The sequence below is a fragment of the Lacerta agilis genome, chromosome 9, assembly GCF_009819535.1.
Source record: "Lacerta agilis isolate rLacAgi1 chromosome 9, rLacAgi1.pri, whole genome shotgun sequence".
Lineage (NCBI taxonomy): Eukaryota > Metazoa > Chordata > Lepidosauria > Squamata > Lacertidae > Lacerta > Lacerta agilis.
This window is the reverse complement of record NC_046320.1, coordinates 58,883,111-58,899,179: the sequence shown is the minus strand read 5'-3', so window position 1 is coordinate 58,899,179 and position 16,069 is coordinate 58,883,111. Positions and strand designations below refer to the sequence as shown.

Here is a 16,069-nt window from a genome sequence, read left to right as displayed (position 1 = left end):
TCATTGTAAATGTTGGAAAATGGCATTAGAAAAGAGCTTAAACCAAATGCACAGTAAAACAGTTTCCTTTATCAATAATAATAATAAAGTGGAGAAGAATTGCAAAAAAGCCCACTACAATATCTCTGGAGAGAAGTTACTTACAACAAGGCTTTTATAGAAGACAAGAAACTGAAAATGGAGTTGAACATTGTGAGAAACGCCAGAGGTAGTTACAGCTCCACACACATCAGAGTCTCCATCTGCACTATACATTGAAAGAATAACCAAACCACTTTAAATAGTCATGGCTTCCCCCAAAGAACCCTGCAAAAGTTAGAGCTGAGAGGTGTTTCCCCTCACAGAGCTGCAATTCTCAGAGCAGCTTAACAACCCGTCTCTCTTCCCAGTGAACTCTGAGCCCTGTGGCTCTGTGAGAGGAACAGGGAGACTCCTAACTACTTTCAGCACCCTTAACAACTAGGATTCTTTGGCAAAAGCCATGGTTGTTTACAGTGGTACAATCCTGTTTTAAATGCCTCGTGGGACATCTTCAGGAGAAGAAAAAGCTAAGGAGTAAATCCTACACAAATCCAGAGTGAAGTCGCTAAGACCATTGGAAAGTGCCTTGTACGCCTCCCTCTGGCAACTCCTGCAGCCAAGCTGCTGTCAGAAGTATTGCTCTGCTTTCCTTTGTTTTTTTTTTTTTTAACAGAATTTATTGGCATTTTCACAAAACAACATAAACCCAACCCCCACACCTACAAATATCAAAACAAACACAAATACAAATACACATACACATAATGTCAGGATTCTTCTTCTTATCTGTATATCTTGCTATAGAAAAAAAAAAAAAAAAAATTCTAGTTCCGAATCTTGACACTTGACTTCCCCCGCCTATACACCTTCGGTTTTAATACAATACACTTTCTCCTTAACATCTTTTCTCCATAGAAGTTTAACTTATCTTGATATAGAAAGAAAAAACACCTTTGTCTTATCTTTTGCATTATAACCTATAACTTAACCAAATATTCTTAGGGCTAAACTTATTTCTTCTATCATTTAGCATGCTGCTTTTAACTTAAATTCAATATCTCCTTACTTATTTAAAATAAACTTATTTAACAAGCTTCACACTCCGATTTCGGATACCATGGCAGACCATCTATGTTATACAATGATTAATTCAACCCACTCCCCTTTTGTCCATTGTCTTCTCCTGTCTTTCACCAGAACCGAATCCCCTATTGTATGCTTCTGAATGTCCACAGATCCAGGTTACAACCACAACAAACCCTGCATCGAGCTCCAAGATGTTCATCCTCTGCATTCTGAGCTTCTCCGTAGCTTTGTACCAAAATTCTTCTTCTTGTAGAAATCTTAATTCTCTGTCCCTCGACCCCGAGCTGCCACCTCGGAATCTAGATATTAAAAAACTTTCCGTTTCAGGGTTTCTGCCACCCCCTGAAAACAGTCCCTGTTCCAATCGGATTTGCTCTGCCATCTCAGACCATCCTTCCAGCACATCTTCCAGCTCTTTGCAAAAGTCTGTTTCCATTGAGTAGATTTTTTGAAAAGCCTCCTCTGTGGAATACAGATTATTTCCATTTATAATCCCACACAAGACTCTTAATTTTCGATTAGCCAGCTCCAATTGAAAGACAGTGAGCTTTTCCTCTACCTCCCAGTCCTTCTGTGCCAGCATGAGCGCAAAGTCCAACATCTTCGGGGAAGGGAGGTGGGTATCAAATTACATTTCCTGTCTTTTTCCTCCTTTGTCTCAATTTTCTCCTGCGCAATTCCAAATCGCCGCCATTTCTTCCGAAGCCAGAGTATAAAGGCCAAAACTTCAAATGGAGATATTTTTCCTCAATTAACCCCTGAGAGGGAATCTCTACAGAGTCAGTTTTCAAATTCCAAGCACTTTCAAGTGATTAGTGTAGCAGCAGTCACTTAAAGAGTTAATTCCTTCCAACCCCCGAAGGGAGAGAGGCGGGCTGCCTTTTCTTTTGATCCCAGAGCTTTTCCCGAAGTACAAAGAGTCAGTCAATTACTCACAGCTTCTGGTTTCTTAGCAACTTCTTAATGACAGGTAGAACAGAGACGCTCCTCACGGACTTTGCCGCCGCATGTAAACATCCCGGTTGGGGCATGTCCCCTGAAGCCCGACTCCGTGGTCCCTTCACCCCCACTCCCCCCTTACAGGGGGCGCGGGGGAAGGGTTCGGAGCACAACGGGCATAGCCGGGGAGCCCAGGGCGCGGGACGCTCTTCCCGCGCCCCAACCAGAGCCCTGCATGCGGCTGCAGGGCTCCTAACCCCCGGGATGAACTGGGTGCCTCGCCACCGAAGCAACCCAGGACCATCCGCAATGGCGCCAGCCGCCGGAAGTCTGCTCTGCTTTCCTTTGAACCACATCAGCAAGGCTGAGAAAAGGGTCTTGTGGTCTGGGCAGTCCAGGACCTCCATTAAACACTGCCACGGTTTGCACCCCTGGGGTGGCAACGTTGGTGCTGTTAACTCAGCAAAAACAATGCGAGAGGCAGCCATCACGAGTTACCGATCTCTGCAGCCACAGCAGGCACTGAAATTCTCCAACAGTTTGACTTTGGCCCCAGAGGCACACTCCATTGTCTCTCGAGACAGACAGATGCCAACAGCAACAACAAATGTATAGTGCTTATGGGGCCTAAGACTGGGGACACTTTGTTTTAAACCCACACTCAGAAACGACACTCACCTCTGAGTGTGGGTGAGCCAATCGCTATATTGGTCTCACAGAGACCAATGTGAACATAAAGCTAGGACAGAGAAGAATCATGTGTGTTGCCCAGATCTGCTTTAAGGGTGAGATATGAAAGCGTGATATATTAAACTAACACGTGGTCAGCTGTCATAGCGCTGTGCATTGTGCTGACTCAGACAGAGCATATTGTGGGGTGAGGTAATGCTGAGCACAGTTCTTTAAAGTGAGGGGCAGGGCAACACATAATAGAATGGCATCCCATCATATGTCCAGCAGTTACCTGGACATAACAACAAAAACAGGCAGTAAAGAAAAATGGGACGGGGGGAAGCTTAAGTTGTAGACAATCTTAAAACAGGGCTGTGGACTCCAAATCCCATCAACCCCAGCCAGTGTTGTCAGTGGTCAAGTATTATGGGATCGGTAGCCCAATGACATCTGGAGGGCCTTTTAAAAGGCGTAAAAATACCACAGAAAAATATCAGCATTAAATCCATCCCTCTGAAATTTATAGTAGGTGAACTAACCTGTTTGGCCAACTGGTCCTTCTTGACAAAGCCAGTGGCAGCGGCAATATTTCCGGCACCTTCCACCGTCTTATGTGCCACGGCTGTGACGCCAGTCACTACAGCTCCTCCCATGTTTGACACCCCCTCTTTAGTTTTCTCTGCCACTGTGGAAAAGGCAAAAGGCAAATCCCCTCAGGTTTCGGTTTTGAGGTAAACTTGGCCTGCTCGCAGCTCTCGACATCATATGAAAGCAAGTTGGCTCTGCGTGAGCCTCCCTTTGGGTGGGTTTCTCCATAAGACTTCATAGCATGTGGTACTCTCCCCCAGCACCCCACGCTGTGGCAGCCATTAGTCCAGACCTGCTAGCCTGAACACAACCCCACCTTTCCTTGGGTTGCAGAATCAGTGACAGAGCATGTAAACCTCTAGGGATAGGAGAGCCCATCAATTCTGGTTTTTCTTGGTTTCTCATTTTTCCAGGTTTGCGCTTCATCACATTTCCAAACAGGTTTGGGATTTATGTTACACTTAGCAGGTGCATGGGGGGGGGGCAGAAAAAGGAAGAAAGCGTTCCTTTGCAGAAGGAGAAATCCTTGCAGTGAAGGAGCATTTCGCTTAGTGCTCCATTAAATACAACTCTATTTCTTTTAAATAACTGCTTTTTTGGGAGGGGGGGAATACATGAGCAAATATGTTATGCATGTTATATTTTAGCCTTCTGTAGATGGCAAAGATTTGCAATCCTCCTATCATTGTCCCAGGACTTTGTGCTTTGTGAGGCAGGAGAAGTGAGAGTACACAAGATCAGCTACAAGCCCACTTAACATTTCCCCATGTATGGAGCTGGGCACTAAAGGGGGGGGAGGGAGGGAAGAATGCAGGGTTATTATTATTTTTATGTCCACCTGAAAATTCATCAGCATTTTAGTGCAAATTTCTCCTAAGAAACGCATATGCAACTTTGCCTAATATACGCCTAATATATGCCTAATTTTGCAAAGCAATTTCCCTCTACATTTTTTGCATCTTATTCTCACTAAAATGTGCATTTTTAGATACGCTTTATCCTAGCATGTGCATTTTAAATATACATTACTGAGCGTTGCAAAATGCAGAGAAGTGTGAATTGTTGTGTTTCAGTTCATGTATTGTTTTGGGAAGTGCCCGTTAGGTCGGCTCGCCTTTAAATATGAACCGAATTTCATTCCTTCCTCATCCCAATAGGCCAGGGAGATTGTTCCAGGGGAAATGCAGCCATTGACAGAGAAAAGGTTCTCTGCCTGTGCTAAAGTTATAGCTGCGGGCACATTCGCGCTCCAGCAAGGCTGAGTTGTGTGCTTTCCAGCATGCTTGATTTTATCCCACACCTACTTGCCTCCATGAATCAGAGCCTACTCAGAAATAAAGGGCTCTTGAAGGGATAGGTGGGAGGTTTAGCATGGATTTAGAAACGGAGAGGCAGTGATGGGCTTACCTGTTGTAACCCCATGAACAACTCCGTCCCTGGTCTTCGAACCTGTTTTTAAAAATATATAATAAAAAGGAGAAGAATTAATAAGCAGCAGGGCTCAGTAAAACAGTTTTTAGTAAACATTCAGGCAGAGAGTCACAGTATTTCATATGCACCCCATTTCCCCAAAGAACAGCAAGCTCGGAGGGCAACTTTTTATTACAGAGCCAGTTTTCTTGTGAAAACTTGTAATAGTTTTCTGTATTTGTTGAGCCAAAGATAATAGAATCATAGAGTTGGAAGGGACCGTGAGAGTCATTTAGTCCAACCCCCTGTGAAGCAGGAATCTTTTTGCCTAATGTGGGGCTCAGACCCACAACCCTGAGATTTAAGAGTCTCATGCTCCACTGACTGAGCTAGGTGGATACATGGTGGTTTGTATCCACATTTACTTGGGAGCAAGTCCTACTTGACTCTAAGTCAAAATGTATTGGATTGCATTGCCGCTCCCCCAAAGCCCAAGAGCAACCCCACACAATCCACCCACAGAGACTGCTTCTTCTGTTTGCATGTGAACAAAGCAAGTCAATCAAAAGCAATTTCAACAAAACTGGAAAACTGTTTTCTTTGGTTCTCACTCAGACAAGAAGGGTGTGGCCTGCACTCCATGCTGACATTAACGGACCAATGAACAACAACCATAGTATAACTGGTGGCCAATCACTAATCAGGAAGACATATGTGCTCTGCCCTGCCCCAAGTGGTGAAAAGTTCCAGCTCATGCCATCCTTTGGAGGAAAGAGAGTACATCACACACACCTTGCATAGCTTCTCCCCTTACTGTTTGCTTTGGAGATCACCCACTCAAAGCTCTGATAGCCAACACTCAAGAGAAATCTCTATACCTGTATATGTATCAAGCATTCAGCTTCCACTGAGAAAACACCAACTACTCACAACTGAGCCATTAAACAAGCAATCTTCCTAGAAAAGGAATGGCTGATGGCCAGATATAACAGTTTCATGCAACTGTAATGAAAATATAAAGTTTGGGTGCTTTCAGATGTGGGGGGCTTAATATTGCAAATAGGTCTTTCAGATATCAGAAAGAGGTAGGTAGCCGTGTTGGTCTGCCATAGTCAAAACAAAATAAAATAAAAAATTACTTCCAGTAGCTGAGAAGGTACTCAGAGACCAACTAAGTTTGTTCTTAGTTGGTCTCTAAGGTGCTACTGGGAGGAATTTTTTATATCAGAAAGAGGTTGGCAACAGGATGGTGGTGGTTGTTTTTAACTGGCTTGATTTGCAACAGAAAGGGTAATTGGGTTAAATTTGGGAAGGAGAGAATGGAAGCTGGCATTTTGATGCCAACAACACCACGCACTTGCTGTGAAAAACCTGTATGCATGAGCTCCACTGCCCCCACAATACCTGTCTGGAAGCATCCTTAGAACTTAGTTTCATACTCAGGATGCTATCAATACCTGAAGACTGCTTATAGTGCTATAAAGGAGGGCTGTTCTGTGATCTAGAAAAGACTGGGAGAGTGTGGGCTAGCAAGAAAGAAGGGAACGTGGTGTTTCATGCCCTGAGCTATCATTTTCCACTAAGAGGATAACTTCCGTTTTGCAGATTCAAGACTCACTCTACCTTGGCAGGTGGGAGGGGAAGGACTATACAACGCCATTAACATACAAAGCTGCCTTATACCAGATCCAACCATTCAGCCCAGTCTAGTCTACTCTGACTGGCAGCAGCTCTCCAAATCTCAAAATGATATATGTCTTATCACCTGTCTGATTGTTTCAACCAGAGGTGCCAGGGATTGAAACTGGGATTTTCTGTATGTGAAACACATATGTCACTTGCTAGCCTGCATAGTTCAGTTGGTTAGAGTGTTGTGCTGTTAATGCCAAGGTTGCAGGTTCAATCCCTGCAAGGGACAGCTGCATATTCCTGCATTGGAGGGGGTTGGACGAGATGGTTTTCAGGGTCCTTTCCAGCTCTACAATTCTATGGTCCTTCCTTCTCTGTCTAATATATGTAGCGACTGCAGGGTAGAGCCATGTGTTTACCACTTTCTGCAGACACCATCGTGCCAAGAATGAAAACATCAGAATGATTCTAGTATCTACAAAATGTAGGGAAAAAACCAACATGTCAATCAGCCATGAAAGATGCAGTTACTGTTCTAGGTACGAAATCCTGGCAGAGCAATCTATTGCAATCCATAAGACTGGGAGAGGCATGCCATGTATCATTTTTATACCTTTGAAGTGAGAACATAGTAGTGTATGGGTAAAAGAATCTGGCAAATCCTTTTCTAAAAGGCATCCATATAATATTTTACTACAGCTGGGCTGAAGGGGCAGATATTGGCTATGTTTGCACATCATGGTAGGCCATAAATGATGGCTTGCTGTGGGCAAGCAAATCACCACTTTGTTGCCCCCGCTTCACACTGCGAGAAAACAATCCATAATTCCTGGTTTGTGATTAGGGATGTTATGGAAATTTCAATAAAAGTGGGTAAGGAAGTGGTAATTGCTGCAGGTAGTGTGTTCATCTGTGTTCAGGAATAGATATCAGTCAAGCGAATGCGATCAGTATTCAATCATACTGTTGTTGGTTTTAAATCTGCAAATGTTATGTAGTTAATGACTTGTTTAGATGTGTCCTTTACAATGAAATGAACGTAAGTTATGTAACTTAAGAGAAATAGTGAACAGCAAGGTGAATAATGTAGCATTTGGTACAGTGGTCAGGATGCTGCACTCAACCTGGGATCCGAGGGTTCAAATTCCCACTCAGCTATGTAGCTCACTGGCTGATGTTTTCCAGCTTAGCCTACCTCACAGAGTTGTCCTGAGTATGAAGCACAGAAGAGAACCATGTCTGTCACCTTGTTCTCCTTGGAGGAAAGGTGGTCTAGAAACGTCATAAATAAACAAAACATTTTTGCTACCTACAAAGTCAAGGCATCTTGAGGCAAAGTGATGGGGAACTTATTGAGTCAGTGGGCCAAGGTGGGCTTGCCTGGGTGAAGTGGGCTAGAGTGGCCAGTTCTGCATCAGAAAGAAGAAAAGAAAGAGGACACAGGCCAGCACACCATGTGCATATGCTAAATTTATATAGATGCAAATTTAGCAGCGATTGCTGTTATTTAATCTGGATCGCAGCACCTCTCACACTGTCACCACCTGCTTGCTATTCAGGTGCTAGCTGTTGATGGGCAACTTCCAGGCTACTGCTCTTCCTTCTCAAGGTTGTAAATCTTTAACCCAGATTTGGACCAGATAGCCTTTCAAGCAGAGGTCTCCTTCAAATGGAGAACTGCTTTCTGACAACCCTTCCAAACAGGGGATTGTTTGGGGCACACAGCTATCCTAGTGGTGGCTCTGCTCTCTAGACAGCAGCCTGCAGCCAGGTCTAGTCTGCCTTTCAATTTCCCCCAATTGCCAGAGATAAACTAGGTAAGGAGCTTTGCAGGGAATTGAATGATTGCCTAGACCCAGCCATCTGGTGCTAGTCCAAGTTCTGGGCCTGGAAAAATAAAGCAAGGGGAGGGCAGGTGGGTAACAGCACTGGGCCCTGGCAAGACGCTGGGACCCCAACATCTGCCCCAGGGTGATGATCCCAGCCCCAACCAAAGAATAGGAGTACTCACTCTTTCTTTCCCACACACTCCCACTGATTTGCCAGACATATTTTCCTCTCTCTTACAAATCAGTCGAAGAAGAAATAAAGGGATTTCTTTGTCCTTTGCTCTGATGGTTGGCCATTTCCCCAATTTGCAAGCAGGGGGTCAATCTCCTACAGACAGTCTGGCATCGTTGCGAAGCAGGCTACCTTACGGTTCCACAGCAAGCATGAAGTCATCTCACGTGACAAAGGCAGAGCAGCCGTGCCTTTATTAAATAATCCGGTTTTTGATTTCCATATTTCCCTCCTGGTTACCAAGGGATATTTGTTCAGAGATGATCATCGAATTGTAAGATGATGATAGGTATACTGTTACAGATTGAGGAAGGGGGACTGCCTTAAACCCTAGAAATTAATAAATGGTAGGATTTTGATTATTTAGGCGTATTGAGAGGAAGATTGGAGGCCAATGAAAAGTATAGGGTAAGACAGGGCCTCACCTGGGATGAAGGCATTAATATGACAAAAGGTGTTGATATAGGAGGAATCTTGGGATCTATAGGAGAGTCTTTAGAACAAGGTGTGCTGGGGAGGAGAAGAAGGGGAGAACAAAGGGGGAGATAGATCTTGGCAGGCTGGCTGAAGGCTGGGAAGGCAGTGCCTCTTGAGCTCCATATGGAGGCTGCAGGATCACGCCGCCGCCGCTGCAGCCAGAAGCGGAGAATCCCGCTGCCCCCTCTCGTTCAATACCCCTCTTCCCCTGCAATGCAGGACCCACAACCTTCGTCACCACTAATCCCTCCCATCTTTCTATTAAATGGCTTGCAATGAATTGGAATAATAAAAATTATAATTAATGGGAAAACATCAATTACCGAAAAGTGAATATTAACGAATGTTAAGAAAATTAATCAAATAAATAAAAACGAGACCCTGCTGGGTACTTTGAAGTCAGTTGGATGATTAATGTGTTTAAAAATTACGCCATGTGGTTAAATGATCTGCTTTACACTCTGCTGCACTGATTCCAACAAAACTTCCAAGCATATCTATATGAAAGAGCCAACAAAATGATAAGTACTATAGCAATGGTACCCAGGAAGGGAAAAAAACACAGAAAGTTCCCTTCTCTTTTCTAAAAACATTGTATACAATAAAGAGTAGACCAATTGAAATTAATGAACATGACTAAGGTCCATTAATTTCAAAACATCTAGACTCAGTAGCAGTACCACCACAGTTATTGAGTCTCTGGCCACATTCAAACCATAAATTTAAAGCACTATAATACCACTTCAAACAGTCATGGCTTCCGCTAAATAATTCTGAGAGCTGTAGTTTGTTAAAGGTGTTAGGAGGCCCCCTATTCCACTCACAGAGCTACAATTTCTAGAGTTTCTTGTAAAAAGGGAGTGCCATTTGTTAAACCATTCTTGTATTTGTACAAATTGCTAGCATTGTCATTCTCCAGGATTCAACTGCCCTCTCAGAGACTCTTAAGTAGAGTTACATCTCTGAAGGTGGAATGGGTTTACCCTTATCTTTTGCACATATATCCATGTAAATCAGGGGTGGGGAACCCCAGGCCTGGGGGTGAAATGTAGCTTGACCCTTGTAACTATTCCCAGGCCGCCACCTTCACTGGTCCTGCTCCACACCCTTGAGTGTCCTTGAATTCTGATCATGCTTCTTCCTTGTCTGGATGGAGGGTTGAGTGGTGCGATAGTGTGTCCAGAAACTAGCTCACTGTACGAAGGTAAAATTTATATTTACATACCCTCCAACACCTTGAAGGCAAAAATTGGGACGCCATCTTCCTGGAAGCCATCTTCCTGTTTTTTCTCAAGAGAGAGTACCTTGGCCATTTTGGGCGCCATGATCTTGCATGATTTCATGTTGCGATTGCCCCATGAAAACAGTGCTTTATTCAGGCACTGTGCCCCAAAACATGCATTTTGGGGCACCACACAAGTTTGCGGCCCTGAAAAAGCACTTTTTTGGTGGGGATGGGGAATTGTGACATGAAATCCAGTGAGGTAATGGTGCCCCCAATGCCTGTCGCTTTCTTGTGAGGAAAAAAAGGAGTTGACATGGTTTTTCCAGGACAGGGGGGGGGGGGTTGCGCTTGTGGTTCTGCTAATTTTTGCCTCCGGCCCTGCCTACCAATGGTATGCGGCCCTCAGAAGATTGGCTGGAAAGGAATGTGGCCCTCAGGCCAAATAAATGTTCCCCATTCCCAATGTAAACGAATGTACATGAACACCAAGGCGTCGTTTTACATGCTACAGCTGCTGAGGTATGTTGATATGGCTAATGAGTCTATGGAAACTTAGCTTTTCAAGTAAATTATTTGGGCCTATTACCCTCTTGGCTTTTAAATCAGTAAAAAGCTGGAATGCTGCTTATTCAAAGAAAGAAAACAGATTATTCCAAGACAAAAAAGACAATATACTATTGCAATAATCTGTGGGAGAAACACCCATGTAGCTGTGGGAGAAACACCCATCATTTATTTATTTATTTATTTATTTACAGTGAAGGCATGAATTGCTCTTTAACTGGCAACTGGAGGAGGGACACACTATGACGGCCCTGAACTACGGACTCCTAATTGGTAGTAGGGAGGACCAAGCACTTCCCCTAAAGGCAAATCAATTATGAAGCTCTCCAGTTCTTTTCAGCTGCTTGCACACCAGATGGCGAGGGGAGGTTGGGGGGGATGGCATAACAAAACTAAGAGAAAACACATGTTCTAAACCAAATCTTCTGTGGAAAAGCTGCTTCATGCTAGCTATGAATCATGCAATTACACACGGGTTTTGTTTTTTTTTGGGGGGGGGGGGAAGGGGGAAATCAACTGGCTCTGCACTGATCACAACCCAATCTAGATCGTTCCTAAACTGTATTACCAAGGAGGAATCTGACATGCATCCAGTTCTGCCGTGCTCTTGCATCCCAAGCGAGCACGATCCAGAAAAGGAAGGAACCCAGGGTTCAGCAACACAGAGAGTGGGTTGCTTCTGGGTATCCCCTGCTGAATTGTGTTGACCAGTGTCAATGAGCTCTAAGCAAGAGAAGTGGTCTAGGAGGAGAGATGGTTGAGTGGGATCAAGCTTCCCTATACCTAGAGGCAGGGGGCAAGTGCTGCCAATTCTCCATCTTTACTTTTTATATATCGTTATGGTCTGAAGACATGAGACCATCACCTTACAAATACTAAGCAAGTCTGGGTCTCGCCAGGGCCTGGATGTGTGACTACCTGGGAGAAGCATATGTACACCACTCTATGTACTTTCTTCATGATGGAAGAAATTTTAGGAAAGGCAAGATACACAGTTTAAAATGAAACAAAATAGAAAATTCTTTCCAGTAGCACCTTAGAGACCAACTGAGTTTGTTCTTGGTATGAGCTTTCGTGTGCATGCACACTTCTTCAGATGAAGGTATTAATATGACAAAAGGTTTTCTATTTTGTTTCGACTATGGCAGACCAGCACGGCTACCCACCTGTAGTTTAAAATGAGTACTCCTGGGGGAGAGGGTGGAGAATGAAGAACAGGAACAAAACTCAGATACTGAGTTGTTTTTGGAGGACAACACTATTTGTGAGGATTCAGAAGCGAACTGGACTGGTAGTTGATTCTGTTGGCAAAGACAGCTCAGTAGTGCAGATGGAGAGGTAAGCAGAGGTTTTGTCTTTCTTCCTTCAGATCTTATACAGTGGTATCTCGGGTTAAGAACGTAATACGTTCTGGAGGTCCGTTCTTAACCTGAAACTGTTCTTAACCTGAGGTACCACTTTAGCTAATGGGGCCTCCCACTGCCGCCGTGCCACCGGCATGCAATTTCTGTTCTCATCCTGAAGCAAAGTTCTTAACCCGAGGTACTATTTCTGGGTTAGCGGAGTCTGTAACCTGAAGTGCCTGTAACCTGAAGTGTCTGTAACCCGAGGTACCACTGTACATAGCAAGGAGACATTTGACCAAACATACAGAAGAAAAACTTCCTCAGAACTACACAGCCAATAAGAGCATGTGCTACTTCATCTGACAGGTTGCTAAGCAACATCTCTTCCCTCCCCAGCATGGTTAGTTGACTTCCTGATTAAAGAATTAACCCATTGCGAACTGAATGATCCCTCCTCTTGCATTTCCAGCAGTATCATTACCCCAACAGAGAATTCTCTGTTGTCTTCTGCATTCAAAAAATTGGCTCTACCACTGAATGATGGCTCCTCTTTAATAAATATCTCCAACCTGGGCACTGAACTGCAATACTTTACTTGGAGGATTTTACCGACTCTTACTTTTCACAGTACTCAGAATTTAATGCTTAGAAGGCAAGGCTTAGGCCTGTCTATTTCACCTTTATGAATCACCCACATGTTCAAACTAGGGCATTGAAACAAGTGTGGCGCTGCCACTATTGATGAGTAAGAACACCAAGTCACTCAGGTGCAGGAGAGGCAGAAATTGGGAGCCTGTTCCTAAATTGTCACCTTTCCCCCTTCTTAAAGGTAAAGGTACCCCTGACCGTTAGGTCCAGTCACGGACAACTCTGGGGTTGCGGCGCTCATTTTGCTCTATAGGCCAAGGGAGCTGGCGTTTGTCTGTAGACAGCTTCCGGGTCATGTGGCCAGCATGACTAAACCACACGAAAATGCTGTTTACCTTCCCGCCGGAGCGGTACCTATTTATCTACTTGTACTTTGACGTGCTTTCAAACTGCTAGGTGGGCAGGAGCTGGGACCGAGCAATGGGAGCTCACCCTGTCGTGGGGATTTGAACTGCTGACCTTCTGATCAGCAAGCCCTAGGCTCTGTGGTTTAGACCACGTTCCCCTTCTTAGTCCTTCTCATTTTCTCCCTGCAGGTTCCCCACTTTTAAGATATGGGGTGCTCAGGGAGGCCAGGCAGTGTAGAATGTTTTCTGTTCTGTATTTTAGTATTCGCAAAAAACCCCAATTTTTCCTGAACATTTTTTTTTAAAGTAGGAAGCACTTTATCTATGGTAGCACCAGTGAAGCCAAATTCACATGAAGTACTACATAATGGTCTCGAAAAAATGATGTAAGGGATCTAAGCATATAGTAGTTAGTTCATGAGTCATTATCTGCTAAGTGTCCATGACAATGAATGCAGACACCTTCTCCAGAGGAGCATGTGTGCAATAGTCATGCCTGCAGGGGTGAAAAATGGCCGGTGCTCAGTAGCAACAGCTGCCAGTTTCATTGCTGTGAAACACAGCCATTTCACAGAAAAAGGAACCATTTCCAGGCTCCTGCTGTTGCTTGGCTGTTTTAGTCACCTGCAGTGTTGCTCCACGAAAGCCACCAATTCTGAAAAGGTTGTATGAAGCAACTAATAATAATGTTTGGGGGTATACTTAAGGATACTTCCAGACTTCTCATTGTTTTTAGGTGGTATTCAGTCACATACCAGCAAATTCAAGTTGCCCAATAGTGCTGAGAATGCCAAGGTTGCAGATTCAATCCCTGTAAGGGAAAGCTGCATGTTCCTGCATTGGACCCTACAATTCTCCAAAAGATTCGACTTTTTGCAGCATGGAAAGTGATGGTGAAATACACTGGACAGTGTGCAATAACACTCGGTATTATGCAAGGTCATCCAACCTTCTCACAAACAAATCAGGATGTATGCTCATTGAACAGGTCACCCAGAAGTGCCTTAAGTTGTGCCTCTAAATTTAGTTTAATGTTAAATCTGTCCTCCAAAGGAACCCTAGGAATTGCTGCTATTTGAAGCAATCTGGGTGTCTCTATCAGGCAAAAAAATCACCTCAGCCGAGCTAAATTCCCAGGATTCTTTGGGAGACGCTATGGTGGTTGAGATGGTGTGAATCCAATAACTGTGTAGTGTAAACATGCCCTTGGTTTGTTTGCATCTGCAGATGAACACAACAATTCTCATTCTTGCCGAATATACTTATATCATCAGTGCCCAACTCTCAACTTTCTTTCAAACTTGTAGTGGCTTTACCTCAGGGATGGTGCCCTGTGTTCTTCAGATGCTGTTTGCTCTCCAACTCCCATCCCTGTTTTACACAAATTTTCACAGCTTATGCCTGGATAGCTCTTCCTCTCCTATCTCCCTCCATTCCCATTGGTCTTTGAGACAGTGCAGACAACCCCAACATCCATGAGTTCTCCTTTCTGGAGAACCTTGGTCATCTTGTTACTCACCACACACATCAAATATAGAAGCCTACTTTGGCATTAAGTAGTACATAATTAAAACAAAAGAACAACAATAATGTTATCTATTTATGAACAACAGCAGCAGCAGCAGCAACAGCAACAGCAATGTAAACTTGTATTTGTTGCTGGCATCCATCTGTCCTCAAAACTTGCATACAGCTTTATATTTCAACAGGAATATCTAAACCAGGGGTGGGAGCAATGGGCCCTCTAGATGTTGCTGAACTACAACTCCCATCAACCCCTGCAAGCATGGCCAATGGGCAGAGATTATGGGAGCTGCAGTTCAGCAACATCTGGAGGGCCAGATTTTCCCCACCCCTGCTCTAAGCAGGTACACACACACACACACACACACACAAACACAAACATACAACCCAACTTTTTATCTTGTATTCTTGTTCAGATGTCAAGGAGATAAAGATAAAGATACAACTTTTAGAAGACATTTTATTATGTTTCTATATGTGTTGGAAGCCACCCAGAGTGGCTGGGGCAACCCAGCCAGATGGGAGGGGTATACTACTACTACTACTACTACTACTACAACTAATAATAATAATAGTAGTAGTAGTAGTAGTAGTAGTAGTAATGTATGACAATATGTATAATAAAATGGTTGTGGGCACCCAATTTATAAACATCACAATATAAAGCAGTGAAAGAAGAAAACAATGACTGGCTCCATTTAGATCTTGTTGTCTACCTACCTACATAGAGAACTCCTTCTTTCGTTTCCCTGCCGCTTCCGCCATGCCCTGCTTGGTCTTCTCTGCTGCCGCCACAACTCCTTCCTTGGCTCTGTTAAATCCTTTCATGAATACATCCATGGCTAAAAAATGACAATATCCAGCCCTGGAAAGAAAGACAAAGAAAACAAATTAAATGAATGCTGAGAGAGAGAGAGAGAGAGAGAGAGAGAGAGAGAGAGAGAGAGAGGGCAGCATTTGATGCCTACCTGTTCATACAGTGCAACATGAATCCATGGAGACAAAAAGATATGGAGTTAATCAAGGCACAATAAGGGAAACAGGATTGTGGTCGTTGAACCCAATACAGGAGGGTTGAAGCTCAGTGGTAAATTTGCCTGCTCAATGATGGGCCTATCACCATGGAACGCCTTCCCATGAAAAGTGTGTTTGGTTTATCTGTTAACTGATTTAATGTTGTTGTTTTTAAAAAAGACCTCTCTGAGTACATCCACTTTAGTCGAATGATGTTGCTGGTCTTCATTTTTTAAACTGTCATTTTAATGTCGCTGCTAAATATTGCTGGTTTGGAGTGAAATGTATAGTAGTGTGTTGTTGTCACAATGAGTCATGCTTTATCTTTAAACCTGTGCAATGATCTGATTTGAGAATCACCTTCAGGCAGTGGTGGCTGGGTGAGAGGCAGACAGTAAATGGAGCCAAAACCAATCACAGGCGGAATCAACTGATTCTGGTTCTGACTTTTATGCTGGCCACCAGGGGATGGCTTTTTCCACCTGCCTTTCCCTACCCTCCAGTCCTAGGAGCCTTCA

The 16,069-nt window shown here is 43.9% G+C and overlaps 1 protein-coding gene across 1 annotated transcript in view; it reads right to left on the bottom strand.

Annotated features, from left to right (window-relative positions):
• The window catches only part of SNCA (synuclein alpha), a 40,745-nt gene extending 25,346 nt beyond the window's left edge, over positions 1–15,399 (bottom strand). Inside the window, 4 exon segments of the mRNA XM_033160795.1 lie at positions 3,258–3,403; positions 4,714–4,755; positions 15,258–15,284; positions 15,287–15,399. Of these exon segments, the coding sequence (XP_033016686.1) occupies positions 3,258–3,403; positions 4,714–4,755; positions 15,258–15,284; positions 15,287–15,377 (306 nt within the window). The 5' untranslated portion in view covers positions 15,378–15,399.
• Positions 15,400–16,069: the final 670 nt, after the last annotated feature.